We start from the raw sequence: 16258 nt of genomic DNA on the forward strand, positions 1-16258 counted from the left end.
AATGATGTAATATCCTGCTACTGCTGCAGCTGTTTTTGTTTTTTTGTTTTTGTTTTTGTTTTTTTGTTTTTGTTTTGTTTTTGGTTTTTTTTGGTTGTTTTTCCATACGTGCATAGGTCCATACGTCCAGAGGAGCTGGGATCACAGCATCCACCCTGCTGAAGTGCCCTTGAGCAGTTCACTGCATCCCTGCTGACAGAGACCATTTCTGTGGAGATCGAGTTCATATCATACTGCTATACTGGGATGGCCGAAGAACAGCAGCAGCAACTGTTTCTACAGCACGCTGGCCATCTCCAACAAGAGCAAAGTCAGCAGGATCACACACGCTGCCTCCAAAATCCTCCACTCCCCCACAGCAAATATCTCAGACATGACAGACAGAGCCATCACACGCTTTGCACTCACAATAGTCAATGACCCCAACCCCCCCCTCAACCCACATGTCACACTGCTGCCGTCAGGCCGCCGATACAGGACTGTGAGGTGGAGATGAGCTCGCTTTGCCACAAGTTTTGTCCCTTCTGCCATAGCAGCATTAAACAAACTGTCTCACTGATCCAGTGTAGACATTTCCTCTGTGTTTTGCTGCATGTATATGTGTTGGGACATTGGAGGGGGGTTACCTGTATGTTCCAGTTATGTACAGGCTGTGAAGACAAATTTCCTGTGGGACAATAAAGACTACATCTATCTTGTAGAGGGTTTCAGGTGGTTTCTCCTGCCCTCTAGTGGCCATGTTGGAGGCCTGCAGCATTACCCACTTACAGTTTTTTTTCAATCGCTTTACCTCCTCTATCAACTCAGAAACCCTGGTATCAAAACAGTAAATCCATCGGCCTAATGAGAGACGCTCTTCCCAAAATAACACATTTTGTTTGCAAAAGGCTCTTACCATGACAAAACATTTCAGACATGCAGCAAAAGCACATTTTGTCACTGTCCAATACAACTTGCAGTCAAGCAACATAATCCAGCCACTCACTCACTTCATACTCAACACCAAAATGCAACACACCCTTTTTACTCTGAGCAGGTTCAACCTTACTTTTTCCTGTGTGTATTGCAGTCATATTTTTGACAATTTACATAGTTACATATTGTAAAGCAAGTAGCAAAATCCAATATTTCCCTCAAACAACTCAACTTATGCCCAAATGAGTAGATTCCTTCAGTCAGCTCTACTGTACTGTAACACAGCTGACAGCAGAATACAAAATACAGCTATCAGTTTGAACAAGGTTCTCCTGTATGCTGCACATTCAAATGTGAACTTACAGTAAAGAACTGCATCCAAACTCAGAAAGACTTTGAAGTGAAATTGTACTGTATTGATGGCAAAAACTGAAATACGGTAAGTCACATACAGTATTACACAGAAAAACTCAAAGGAGTTGAGAAAAAAAAAATACAGAATACAATTCATAGGCCCTTTTTTGTAGGTGCATACTGATTGATTGGTGAATGGTGATTTGTGGAAAGGGTAGTGATGCAGGTGCACTAGTGATTTCACAGTGGTGCAGGTCATTTCTATCAGCTGTGAGCAGATGTTTTGCTTTTGACTACCACAGTGAAGTCAATGGAGTCAGGGCCATGTAAATGACACATGTGAGAAGTGTTGTGCAAAAGAGCCTGAAAAATGTGTGAATCCAATGAAAAGGTATGAACACATTTGCAAAAGAAAACTTCTGCTGTGGTTTGGAGGTGAAGATGACGACAAAGTGGATCCGAGTAGTAGTAATGGTTATTCCCTTTTTTCTGTTGAGTGCTTTTACAGAACAAACCATTTTCAAGCATTGATACCAATCAGAAATGAAACCATTTTAGAGCACAGGAACTAGGCACTGATGTAACCACACAGTTGTTTTTCCCATTTGCCTTTATTTTGACAACTTGTTTTAATGTGAGAAACAGTCTTTCTCATTCACAAACTAAATAAAACACTCAGTGCATCTACCATGATCTGAAGTTAATAACACATTTACATTTTGCCCTCAAGACATGTTTCAGCTACAGGCAAACTTAAGGTAATTTGGTAAAGTTTTGACTTTACTGCAAAAGTGATTAGATTCTAGTAAGCAAAACAAAAAATGACCAATTATTGAAATATAGGAACACACCACAGACAACAGATATTAATGAGAATAAATTGGAATCCAGGTAAAACAGAATCTGAATGACACAGAAAAGTATATATATATATATATTATCACTGAATACGATACATCTTCATCTTTAATGACAGTGAATCCTTTATGGAAACTTACAAATTGACTCTAATTTGTGTGCTTGACGGGACAGATGATCAGAGGGGCCGAGTTTTTACCACGATCATTAAAACAGAGACTGAAGAATGGATGGAGTTTCTCAGTGAAGCTGCAGCCGCTATAGGAGTAGATAAGAGCTGCAGCATCTACGTCATAAAAGGAGACCAGACCCTCCTCATAATCCACAAACACCCCCACCTTCTGAGGCTGAGACTTCAGAGAGAGACGGACATCAGAATTTGCAGCGGCTTGGTATTCATTTCCATTCCTCAAATATATAGTCCAGTAGCCATCCTCAGGGCACAGTGCAATATCTCCCTTCCTGTTGATCGACTCTCTGGCCACTCCTAAATCCCACTCTGTCTTCCCTCTAACCTCAACCTTGTAGTAAAATCTTCCTGAAGAGAAGCTCTGCTTACCTAAGACACAAGTACAGCGAGAGAATCTCTCTGGGTTGTCTGGGAGATTCTTCCTTACATCACCATGCTTTACTTGTTTCTCATCATCAGACAGGATGAGCTTGGGATGTGCTGTATCAGGATCCAGAGTCACTTCCACCTCAAACTGCTGGACCCTCTTCAGCTCAGCCTCAAGCAACTTCTTCATCTCATTACTGAGCGTCTCCTCCAGCTGAGCCACAGCTCTCCTCACACTCCCCACATATGATGAGCGATGGGCTCTGACCTCTGTCCAGTTCTTGGTGTGTGGAGGAGCACTGAGGGACGGGAAGCTTTGGAGGAGGTGGAGGTGGTCTTCAGTGTGTGAGAGCTGCTCCACCTCAGAGCTTCTCCTCATCAGCACAGAGATTTCCTGTTGCAGCTCTTTGATGAAGCCTTCAGCCTGTTTCTCTGTTGTTTTCTGCTTCTTTTCAATCATGTCAATGAGCTCAGCCTGGCCTCTCTCAACAGACTGCATCAGAGCAGTGAAGACCCGCAAACTGTCTGCTATCTCTCTCTCTGCATCTTCCCTGCTGAGCTCCACTGATCGTTTGATTTCCTGAATCTTCACTTGTCTCTTCTGGATCATCTGCTGAATTTCAGCCTCTGTCTTCCCCAGCTCAGCCTTCTTTCCTTCATATTCCTCTTTCAGAGGAACAATGTCATGTGACTTGTGGTCTGAAGTGCAGAACAGACATACACACATCTGGTCAGTCTTGCAGAATAGCTGCAGCGGTGCATCGTGCTTATTACACATTCTTCCTTCCAGGTTGTCCACAGGATGGATCAGCTGATGTGTTTTCAGGCCTGTGATCCTCTGATGAGGCTCCAGGTGAGTCTCACAGTAGGAGGCCAGGCACACCAGGCAGGACTTCAGGGCCTTCAGTTTGGTCCCGGTGCAGACGTCACAGGGAACTTCTCTTTGATCGAAAACCTCTTTACACACGGGACACTGGTACGGGGCATTATCATCCCAGTGCTGTGTGATGCAGGTTTTACAGAAGTTGCGTCCACATGGTGTGCTGACTGGATCAGTGAACACATCCAGACAGCTGGAGCACAGGAACTGATCTTCAGATAGCAGACAGCTGGCAGCAGACATTTCTACACACTGAGACCTAAAGTGAAAGAATGGAATATTAATATTGTCATACATGATTCAATCTGCATTATTTGAAAAACAGCAAAAACAACAACAACAACAACTAGGCTGCACTCAGTCGAGTTCAAATCTCCACCAGGCATATCTTCCCTTTGCCTGACAATATGTTACCCTATCTGTTAAACATAACTTGGGAGAGACTCAGCAGCCAACTCTGCTGTCAAAAAGCTTTTCACATTACAAAATAACTTCCTGTATCATTCAAATATAGTACAGTACAGTATAGAAAATATACAATAAAACTCGCCAAATCTCTCAAGTGTAGGTGTTTCTTGTTCTCTCTATATCTGTTTCACTTTATTACACACATTATACCAATGACGAGAAACCTGTGGCTCAGGAGCCATTTTTGGCTCTTTCCTCGAAAAGCATTGCAAGAAAAAGCATTGCAACTAAAAGCTGCTTCACCTTGTTTGGTTTTGGGAACATGGAGCAAATGTCTCCCAGGTGACCTGAGGAGTCTGGATGTCTCATTAAGGTACAAGTAAATCAGAGATGTATGTAGGCCAAGGACCATTTCATGCTTTGTAGGCAAGTAATACAATTAACGTCTGTTTTTTGATACACAGGAAGCTGCTGAAAATCAATGCATGAATAAGTTTTTCTGCATCATTTTGAGACAGAAATCCTTTAATTCTTGCTATGTTTTTGAGGTGGTAGTTAGCTGACTTTGTAATTGTATATACGTGGCTTTTGAAGTTTAGGTCCAAAACAACACCAAGATTTCTGGCATCATTTGCTGATTTCAGTATCATGTATTCAAGGTGAGCAATGACTCTGAAAACAATCATTTCTGTTTTTTTCCCCCATGTTATACAAAATTCTGGCACATCCACTCATTAATTTGTTCAGTGCATTTGTCAAGTGAATGTAAGGGACTGTAATCACCTTGTGACACTGTTATGTACAGCTGTGTGTCATCTGCATAATGATGGCATGTCGATGCTGAATAGAAGAGGCCCGAGTATGGACCCCTGAGGAACTCCACGTCATTTTTGTTTGTTCACATTCATAATTGACAAAAAGTCGTCCCTGTCTAGCAGAGTGCCAGAAAGTCCCATCCACTTCTCCAGTCTGTCAAACAGTATCATTTGGTCAGCTGTGTCCAACACAGCTCTGAGATCTAGTATTGTTAAGACCGAAGTTTTTGATGCATCACTGCTCAGCTGAATGTCATTCATTCATTCATTCATTCATTCATTCATTCATGGGCCTGTAGTTATTTATAATTGAGGCATCCAGTTTTTTTTTTTTTTTTTTTTTTAAGGTTTAGTGACTGCAGTCTTCAAGACCATTGGAGCCTCTGACCCTCTGACCTCTGTTCTGACTGAATAGATTTGTAGTACATCTGATGCTGCATGATCTAAGGGGGTAAAAATGTGCCAAATTAACATGAGTAGTTTAATGGAGAGGCACAGATGGCATAGCCATTTTACCAGAGATGGAGTTATAGACTATTTCTCTTGTCTTAAGAACTTTATCTGTAAAAATAAAGATCCAAAGTTATTACTTGACTGGCGCTTTTCCACTAGCACCTACTCGGCTCGACTCAGCTCAACTCTATCGGTTTGTAAGGTTTTCCATTAGGTGGTAATACCTGATAGTACCTGGTACCAGGTACTATTTTAGTACCTACTCGGCCGGGGTTCCAAGCGAGCTGAGTTGAGCTGAAAATGTGATGTAAACAGAGTGCAGGCCACTGATTGGACAGGGAGCCACGACACATGAGAGCGACTCCTTCACGAAAACCAAACCCGGCATTTTTAAAAGAAAACGGCAACAGCGACCGTGTGCATTGATTATCGCTGAAGTTGGCAAAGTTGGAAAATGGCAAGCAAACCGGTACCATGGTCAAATGAAGAGGTGGAGACTTTTCTGTGGTTGGTGGTGGGGCCGCCTTGCTATGACGACTCCACTGACGGTGAGGTGGTACTTAAGTGTAATGGAAAATGACCGAAACTGAGGCGAGCTGAGTAGGTGCTAGTGGAAAAGTGGCATTAGTGGATAACAATTCAGGGGGACTGACACTGAAGGATTTGTAAGTCTGTCAGTGAGAGTGAATAAGATGCATGTATTTTTGATATTTTTAATAATAAGCTCAGAAGTTTCTCTTCATAGATGCCATAATGAACCTGGAGTTGGTTTTTCACTCTGCCTGTCTACACACTCTCTTATGGCCTTTTAGCAGTGTGGCATTCCTCTATGGTGCTTTTTCACTGGAGACAACTTGGTCATATTCAGCTGATGGCACCAGTAGCCTAATATGCAAGATTAGCTGTGGACAGACACACACACACACACACACACGTGCGCGCGCGCGTGTGTGTGTGTGCGCGTGAGCACGCAACCAAATGCTTGCTCATGGCAACAACACCAACAACAACAAAAAAAAAAAACACAACAAACATTTGGCCATTAAGTGGTAAATGCTTTTGGTGAAATAATCATGGAGCTCAAAGTAGAGAGAACGAGTAAAAGAAGATACTCCAGTGGCATTCAGGGCACCTTTAAAGTGAAAAAGAGCATCCAGAAATTTGAAAGCTTTTATTTGCATGTTGAGACACACTGTTTGGATTCATAACTGTTAATTTGGCTTCTTTCCAACTTCTGCTGTTTTCTACATGTTTCCTAAAAGAAACAAAGAGCCTAGCCACGCCATTTCCTTTATCTATTCTTTCTGGCAAAACTACATTACTGGCAAAATATTCTGACTTTTTTATTAAACCTTAGTTGCTAATCTCTCCTGTCTGATCGAGTGGATAATACCATTTTTCTGTCTTCACCTCACTGGATCATTCACAAAAATGTCTTAATCTATAGCACAAATTTTGCAGTCGTATAATTGGTGTTTCAGCTGGGTCATGTTTTTTCTGCTTGATATTTCCTGCTGAATGCATCTTGTCTATAGGAAGACGAGGATGTTTCAAATCCTCTTGCTTTAAGCATGGACTGCATGATTTTTCTATGTAGTTCTTTCTTTCTATATATTAAGAGGTGATGTAACCAAATTCCTGTACATTCATACATCTTGAAAAAATATACAAACATTGGTCTTTCACTTGTGTTTTCTCAAAATGGCATTAATTTTCTTCACCTTGCTATCCCTAAGAATGAAAATGGTGGCTCATACACAAACACCGTAGGAAGAAATCAGCACACAACACAACTCTTTAGGCTGATTGTTTTTCCATCAAGGAAATCTTAAGAGAATTTTCCCTTGGGCCACATTCAGAGGCTCTGTTGTAAATGTGACTGTGAACAAGACTTTCTCGTGTGTAAAAAAAAAAAAAAAAAAAAAAAAAAAAAAGTTAGGCCTAGGTAGGCCTCGAAAGTATAAATCTGGATATGAAACCATGTCGCTCCGAATTAAATGAAAGAATAAACAAATAAAGCTGAAAAAACACCCAATCTAGATAGGTCTACAGTTCAATTTTGTGCTATTGTTCTCTGTTAAATAAAAGTTATAGTTTGTACTCACCTCTAGTTTTACTGCTTATAGAGAGACAAACTTCTCAAATGCAAAATGGCGTCGTTCAGGCTTACTGTCACTTCCACTTCCCCAAAGCATCTCTTACTCTCTCCTCTAGTTCCAGTGTTACTCCACCCTCTGACTGCACTTAGATTAGGGAGCTGATATTTTGTGGCCAAATTCCATGTTGATGTTTTTAAATTAAGGCAGCATTCCTTTTGTGCTGCCTAATTAAGTTTTTAAATGAGACAGATGATGATCTAACATCCTGCTACTGTTGCAGTCATTTTTTTTCCACGTGTGGAATATCCACACCTATCAGTCAAATATCCATTTAAATATATAGAGTGTAACCACTTCCTCGTGAGTGATAATCTAAGAATGTATGCTGACTTCATCACTTCATCACTTACCACTACACTAGTGGGCATGACTGAAGCTTGTTTACCATGAGATAAATTTAAGTTATCAACAGCACACCACGACCCCTTCTCAGGAATACAGCACAAAAATGTGCAAAGGTACAATGTAACATACTTTATTATTAACTTGCAGGTATACAATAATGACAAGGCATATTTTCTGAGTCTTATCCTGTATACAATTCTTGTGTTTAATTAATGTGAATACAGCACAAAAATGTGCAAAGGTACAATGTAACTTACTTTATTATTAACTTGCAGGTATACAATAATGACTAGGCATATTTTCTGAGTCTTATCTTGTATACAATTCTTGTGTTTAATATTAATTTTTTTTTAACTGCAATTGTTCTTGTTTCACTCAGCTGTATCACCAAGACAAATGCCTGTGTGCATTGTACATTTGGCCAATAAAGCGATTATGATTATGATATTTTTTTAAATTTGTATTACAGTATACAAATCATTTTCACCAATCATTTTCATCACTCAGTTTGAGCCAAAACCTAACATTTGATGCAGTTTTGATCCAGTTTTGAACATGATTACAGTGACATCCTCTGCTGAAAGGAGACATTTCTGTCAGGATCAGGTCATCATACTCTACAGAGGACTTCCAGGTGGTGTATTCTGCCCTCTGGTGGCCGTATTGGGGCTCCTCAGCTCATAGCAACAGTGACTGTGAACAGGTGATTGGATTTCTAAAAAAATGACTTGACTTTCTTTCATTTCTAACCTTATAACACTTATAACCGCTATAGTAGACATTCTTAATTTCAGCATTATGTTAATTATTTTTATAATAGAAACATCTCACAGCATTAAATGAGAAAACACTACCTTCAGAAAATTTAATTCAGAAATTTAATTCTTAATTCAGAAAACCCAAACAGAATTTGCTGTTTGCCTGGCCTGTATCAAATTAGGAATGTTGTCATGGATAATAGTGGAAAGTAAGTGTACATGTGAAAATACTGACTGGCTTGTGACTTATGGTCTAAAGCATGGCAGATGATGATGATGATGATGATGATGATGATTATCCATTACAGAATTCCTGTTCTGATTGAGGTTCAGCTTGTTTCTTGTTGCTCCTTGTTGGTATTTGTTTTCTCATCTAAATGATATATTTCTCCATGTTCCTCCCAGACATGATAATTAGCAACAGGGGAGGCAGCCAGGATTTATGTGCAAAACTTGATCATGCAATAATCATCTGTAATATATCAATTATCAGCCATTAGTTTTTTGTTTGCTGATATAACATTAATTTGGTGAGAGTCAGAAACCTTAATAAACGGAATCTAAATAATGCAGAAAAGTATTTGGACACTGTCAAACAACATGTTGAACTTTCAGCTTACATACAGTAGCTGTGAATCTTTTCTGAGAAAATCTAATGATTTAACTCATCTGTTTGACTGACAGAACAGATAATCAGAGGGACAGACTTACAACTACTAAAGAATGGGTAGAGTTTCTCAGTGAAGCCACAGTCAGTAAAGGAGTAGATAAGAGCTGCAGCATCTACATCATAAAAGGAGACCAGACCCTCCTCATAATCCACAAACACCCCCACCTTCTGAGGCCGAGACTTCAGAGAGAGACGGACAGGAGTATCGGCAGCAACTTTGAACTCATTCCCAAATATTATTCTCCAGTAGCCATCTTTGGGGTTCCGTGTAATTTGCCCCTTCCTCTTGATCGTCTCTCTGGCCACTCCTAAAGTCCAGTCATTGTTCTCTTTAACCTGAACCTCATAGTAAAATCTTCCAGAATAGAAACTCTGCCGTCCTAAGACACTGGAAAAATAAGAGAATCTCTCTGGGTTGTCTGGGAGATTCTTCCATACATCACCACAATTGACTTGTTTCCCATCATCAGACAGGATGAGTTTGGGATTTGCTGTATCAGGATCCAGAGTCACATCCACCTCAAACTGCTGGACCCTCTTCAGCTCCAGATCAACACACAGCTTCTTCATCTCTTTACTGAGCGTCTCCTCCAGCTGAGCCACAGCTCTCCTCACACTCCCCACATATGATGAGCGATGGACTCTGACCTCTGTCCAGTTCTTGGTGTGTAGAGGAGCACTGAGGGATGGGAAGCTTTGGAGGAGGTGGAGGTGATCTTCAGTGTGTGAGAGCTGCTCCACCTCAGTGCTTCTCCTCATCAGCTCAGAGATTTCCTGTTGCAGCTCTTTGATGAAGCCTTCAGCCTGTTTCTCTGTTGTTTTCTGCTTCTCTTCAATCATGTCAATGAGCTCAGCCTGGCCTCTCTCAACAGACTGCATCAGAGCAGTGAAGACCCGCACACTGTCTGCCATCTCTCTGTCTGCATCTTCCCTGCTGAGCTCCACTGATCGTTTTATTTCCTGAATCTTCACTCGTCTCTTCTGGATCATTTGCTGAATTTCTGCCTCTGTTTTCTCCAGCTCAGTCTTCTTTCCTTCATATTCTTCTTTCAGAGGAACAATCTCATGTGACTTGTGGTCAGAAGTGCAGAACAGACATACACACATCTGATCAGTCTTGCAGAAAAGCTCCAGTGGTTTATCGTGCTTCTTACACATCCTGCCTTCCAGGTTGTCCACAGGATCGATCAGCTGATGTGTCTTCAGGCCTGTGATCCTCTGATGAGGCTCCAGGTGAGTCTCACAGTAGGAGGCCAGACACACCAGGCAGGACTTCAAGGCCTTCAGTTTGGTCCCGGTGCAGACGTCACAGAGAACTTCTCCTGGTTTAGCACATCGTTGGTCTGAGCGGCTGCTGGCTTTCTTTTGAGCTGAACTGAACTGAGCAGCCATCTCAGATATGAAAGTGTTGACATGCAGCTCAGGTCTTAGGGGAAAATGCTTTTTACACATAGGACACTGGCACTGAGTGTTAACATCCCAGTGCTGTGTGATGCAGGTTTTGCAGAAGTTGTGTCCACATGGTGTGCTGACTGGATCAGTGAACACATCCAGACAGATGGAGCACAGGAACTGATCTTCAGATAGCAGACAGCTGGCAGCAGACATTTCTGCACACTGAGACCTAAAGGTAAAATGTGAAATGTAAGTCAATCTCAATAATTCACTCAGTCTTCATAATTCAATCTCAATAATTCACTCAATCTTCATAATTCAATCTCAATATTCGAATAGTAAAAATAAACTCTGTCCTTTAGTGGTAAATGCATTTTTTTTGTGAAATAATCATGGAGCTCACAGTGGAGAAAATGAGTCTGTCAAGACGCTCCAGTGGCATTCAGGGTCCTTATAAAGTGAAAAAGAGCAGGGCTGATGAGCGTCCAATAATGAGGAGAGTGAGCAAGTGAGTTTAATGTCTAAATTTTACCTCAAGGCTTTTATCATGGCTATAATCAGTGTGGTACTCATGTTTTCAACTTGACTGTGTGGGTATTCACAAGGAAAGAGTTGTAATAAATATGTCTTTGATGCTAGTAAATATTAATAAAAATGGTGCTGATATTGGTATCTATTATTGTTACACATGATAATAAAGGCCTCTTAAATCATTGGACATCCCTTCCTCTTCTCTTAAAGAGCAGCAACAACACAAGGAGTCCCTGTTTGGGCATGTTTTTTTACTATTAGCAAAAATAATTTTGATACAGTGTTATTAATTGAAAATACTGTAGTTTGTTTCTTTATATTTCATATGTTTCTCTGTATTTCTTTGGCCACTACACATATTCCATTCTTTATCATGCTTTGGCATTTGGCATTACATTCTAATAAATGCTTTTTAAATTACTTCAAACTCATTAGCCCTCCTCTTCTTCACTTTAAAAGCACCTGGAATGCCAGTGGAGTCTGTGTTTGGATTTCTCTGTCACCACAAACAGCTCAACTTATTTTGATATAGTTACATTGCATTTTATTGACAAATGAATGTAAAATGGACAGGCATACGGCTCAATATTGTTAAATTGCTCCCGCTGTACTCACCTCTTGTTTTATTTCTTATGGAGAGAAATCAATTTTGTCGAAGGCAGCAATGTTGTCGTTCTGGTTTACTTTCACTTTCACTTCCTCAAAATGACGCGGACAGTCTCCTCTTTCCCGTGTTGCTCCGCCTGCGGATTGTTTGTCATGTTTTCTTGTCATAGCCTATTCCGCAAGAAATAAACATGAGGAATTCGCCTGACTGTTTTTTCTTCCAAGTGCATGTCTTATACCTTTTCTAATTCAGTTTTAGACATGAATGCAGCAGTATATGTTTGCCACAAGAGAAATGTACCTATTTATCTGTCATTTGAGTGTCACTCAGTTTCACAGCATCACTTTTGGTCCAGAGGGATTTTCCTGTTGTGACGGAGCGCATCATTCAACAAGAGGAGCTGAGTTCAAGCCTCTGTTCCAATGAGCAATTACTTACAGTACAAAAAAGGAACAACTGGGTTGCTAGTCATAAAAGTCTTTCACTTTATTATTTTTGTATGATTACAACATTATTTGCAGTTAAAAAAAAAAAAAAATCACATGTCTCCTCTTGGGACAGGTTTTCTACTATTAGCAAACATCATTTTGATATAGTTTACATAATTGAAATAGTGGATTTTTTTAAAATTTATATTTCATGCTTCTCTGTATTTCCCTGTCACTACATGCATTCTTTTCTATGGCATTTATTTATACATATATGTATTTTTCTGACTTAATTATGCCAATAAAAGCTTTTTAAATTACTGCACAGTCAGACACCCTCTTCTTTTTCACTTTAAAAGCACGTGGAAATCCATTGCAGGCTGTTTTTGGATGTCTCTGTCACCACAGACAACAAAACTCATGTTGACATGGTTGGAAACAGATGAACATCTGATCTGGACAAGCACATGGCTCAGTTTTGTGTTTCAACACCGTATTATCCACCGTGTTCCTCTCCTCTGCTGCTGCTTCTCTCGGTTTATTGGGCTTGCAAACAACTTAAGGTGAATACTGCCACCCTATGTACAACAGTGTGTATCACAGGTCATTTTACTCTATTTTTTAAATTCTACCCACCAACCTTGTGTCACTTCAGGAAGTAATTCATGCCTTCCTGGTGCTTCTACCCCCTCTCCTGTTCCCAGTATACCCATCACACTCCCCCCTCCTCCCCTGACATCACAATGTGATTTTTCCCTTTCAGCTTTGTCCGTGCTTCAATGCAGCATGATATGCCCACTCCATAGTTCTCACACCTGCCACGGCTCCTGCCCCCCAGTACAAACATGACATTTAATCCTGTATGCTCTAAGTTCAATGCAGCATGTATTAATCCTGTATGTTCTAAGGCACGCTGCGTGTCGTGCCTTAGAACATACAGCTTTCCATCACTGCCTCATGATGCGGTTTATTAGACATCCTGTTGTGTGTCAGTCTGTGTTTCTGGCTGACGTACCCCTGCTCTGCCAGCACAAAAACAAACCTGAAATCTTCAGGCAGCAAACTGGCAAGAGAGGCAAAGACCGAGCATCCAAATTTTTTATGCGCCCCTTTGCAAAGCCACCCAAAACTAATGCTTGTGTTTGTGTGTGCTTGGTCAAAACATCTGAGAGTCTGCCAGGACGGTTCTCCTCTGCGTTGGTTTAAATTTACATTTGTTATTTTTTTGTGAGGTCATTTGAGAACAGGCTTCAGTCTCCAAATCACAAACAGCAAGGACATAAAGGGTATACATAAATTCCTGCAAATGATCATGATGATAGACAAAGCAAGAAAAAGGCAACAAGCCAAAGAGGGAAATAAGGGCTTAAACACACACACACACACACACACACACACACACACACACACACACACACACACAAACAAAAACAGAAGTGTATCCAGGTGCAATCTGAGAAGTAAGGTTTTTAGATTGAACATATTTGAGTGTGGATGTAAGGTGTCAAATTTCAGCTCCAGACAGTTGCGACACATTCATTTTCACCACAGAGGATTCTGAGAAAACGAAACAGACAAACACAAGTGGTGTTTGTCTGGTGAAGTGAAGGAAGGGGGCGGGAGAAAAGCTCAGTGTTATTTGGTGTTTGCTGCAATTGCCCTTTCATTTTTTTTTTTAGTAACCTGTGGCTGTATCAGCTGAGGCGAGATACACCGGCATGGGCAAAACCGATGGCTGTCTGCGCTGCCTATTCGTCTTCTTCAACGCGAAGTTTGTGGTGAGTGGACTCAGTGATAATGCTGATAAATGAAATCGGACCAGACCAGGCCGGTTAATTTGGATGAGTTTCACCAGCTGAATCCACTTCATGGGACATGACAGGTTTGAATTTTAGGAAAACTAAACTTTGTGAACACACTTACTTTCATTCTGGTTTGTAATTTATCCAGGACTTAGGCTTGTAGAAACTGAACTGAGTCAACGTAACTGTACATAATATCACAAAAAATACACTCACTGTATTCACTCACTATAATGCTCAGGTTTTCTTTTTGTCACAGTAATAGAGGTGTTCATTCAGTTCTATGTTTGACATTGAGCTCATAGTTTATGCTGCTGTTGTACTAGACTGTATTTTATTGAGAGCTGTTTCCACTATTCTGTCACCCTCATTGTATGTAAATATGGTAGGACAAAAAATTAGAAACGCCTCTCAATATAATGTAGTCCAGTACAAGACCTCTGCAAACTAGCAACTACAGGTCTGAGACAAAAAAAAAAAAAAAAAAAGAACTAATCCATGTCTCTACTGTAGAGTTAACCGCATGGTCCGTTTCAACTTCCATTTTGCGGATCCACTGAGTCAGTCAGACTACTTTCACTTTTGCACACACACCTGCACTCGCCCGCAGTGTTGTAATGTAACGAAGTACAAATACTTTGTTACTGTACTTAAGTAGAATTTTCACATATCTGTACTTCGTTATTTATATTTCTTTTACTTTTACTCTTACTCCACCACATTTCCGAAATAAATGTGCACTTTTACTCCGATATATTTCTCATAACCATCTTCGTTACTCGTTACTACAAAATAAAAGTTGAGTTGGTGATGTAATTCCTGTTTGTTATCATTTCAACCGCGGCCGCCAAGTGCGAAGAAGAAGAAGCTCCGCCACCAGACACAGTGGGTTACCCGGCTGCTCATATATATCTGTTTTTTTCGGCAGCATCTTTGTGATTTTATGTGCATTCGTTGAAAGACATGGTGACATATTTTAGGCCATTCTCGTCGTGGAGAATGCTGAAGGAGTCGGGCTTTAATTTGCGGTTGCCCTCGTTCGCCCTGCGCCCCATATGAAGCTGCACGTCAAACCAGACTTTACAGACAAGCCCCCCCAAGGTGTGTTTGAACTTCATGCCTGAAAGTGCTTCATCTTCTGGCAGTCTGCCTCGGTTATGGCTTGGTGGTGGGAAGATTTGTCACACCGGTGAAAACATTGTTGCTGGTGGTGAATCCAGCATCCTTTAACAGACAGCAAGCAGCTCCTCCGACCACTCATCCAGGCTCAGGCCACCCAGCAAATCAAAATTCACTACAAAGTCTGACATTCTCTGTAAAAAAAAAAAAAAAAAAAAAATGAAACAGACGTACGAGTAAATTGAGCGCAGGTAATTGGTTGCTAGGCAACGCTATGTCCATTTCCACTGGCGCAGGGGTATGTTGTGCTTCGGTCTACCAGTGGGTTACACTGATACAACGGCATGGAACGCGGCTCAGCCAATCACATTTAAGGATGGGAAGCACCCGTTTTATAATTTCAAATGATAACTCGCTCTCATCAGGGTTGCCAGGTGTACGATAAATATCGTATTTGTACGATAATTTGGCCCTCTGTACGATGTACAATCAATAATCCCCAAAAAGGCCAAATGTACGATAATTTGACCATTTCAAATTATTGCCTACCGCAACTGTCTGCCGGAGAGTTTTTTTTTTTTTTAACCCTGAAGGCATCTATCCCCATGTGACATCGTTCCAGCCAGTCGTGCTTTGCTGAGCGTGAGATACGAGTGACGTCTATGCGTTTGTCTCAGAACAACGAGCATGATCGGCTGAATGGTCAGCTGCGCCCGCCCCACGAGACGCATTTGCTCAGAGCCTGTCTACGACGAGCCTTGCCACTCCCCATTAACCCCCGTTGTATCAAACTTGGTTGCAGTTCCACCGTAATTCCACTGGGGGTGATCGCGGGCGAGTGCAGAATGAATGGGACTCTATGGAGCTAAACGGCTAAATTTGTCTCTTACTCCTGTTTATGCTTGAAAAATCTCAAATACTGTTGTAGTTTCTGAAAGTTCAATATGGATTATAGGTTAAAAGTGAAATTAGCGAGAACTTATATCCTTTCAGTTTCCTACAGTTTCGGCTGTTGTTGGCCATAACACGCTAGCATTTGCTAATGAATGCTGACGGACTTGCGGCTATTTACGACCAGGGATCCCACTTGATGGCACCTGAAGACCAAGAGAAACGGGAAACACCACTCTTAAGGAGGACTTTTCCATCAAAATTGATATTTGTGTGTACAGAGAATGTCTAATAGGGGAGACTGGGGTAAGATG

General features: G+C 41.0%; 1 protein-coding gene across 1 annotated transcript; it reads right to left on the bottom strand.

The window, feature by feature from the left end:
• Positions 1-2276: 2276 nt before the first annotated feature.
• Positions 2277-10329, bottom strand: LOC115355588 (E3 ubiquitin-protein ligase TRIM21-like). The gene is made up of 3 exons (XM_030046446.1): positions 10046-10329; positions 9213-9850; positions 2277-3775 (listed from the first exon to the last, which is right to left on the bottom strand). Exons 1-3 carry the CDS (start codon positions 10327-10329, stop codon positions 2277-2279), a joined length of 2421 nt encoding a protein of 806 aa, XP_029902306.1.
• Positions 10330-16258: the final 5929 nt, after the last annotated feature.

Source organism: Myripristis murdjan, chromosome 23, assembly GCF_902150065.1.
Source record: "Myripristis murdjan chromosome 23, fMyrMur1.1, whole genome shotgun sequence".
In the NCBI taxonomy this organism is placed as follows: Eukaryota; Metazoa; Chordata; class Actinopteri; order Holocentriformes; family Holocentridae; genus Myripristis; species Myripristis murdjan.

Excerpts from the sequence above, each read along its gene's own strand:
- LOC115355588 (XM_030046446.1), bottom strand. The coding sequence starts at position 10,329 with ATGTGTAAGAAGCACGATAAACCACTGGAGCTTTTCTGCAAGACTGAT. Across the intron at positions 9,851-10,045 it reads GTCTTCACTGCTCTGATGCA|TGCTCCTCTACACACCAAGA; the intron begins GTCTGTTGAGAG and ends CCCATCCCTCAG. Across the intron at positions 3,776-9,212 it reads CTACCCATTCTTTAGTAGTT|ATCAGTTCCTGTGCTCCAGC; the intron begins GTAAGTCTGTCC and ends TGCTATCTGAAG.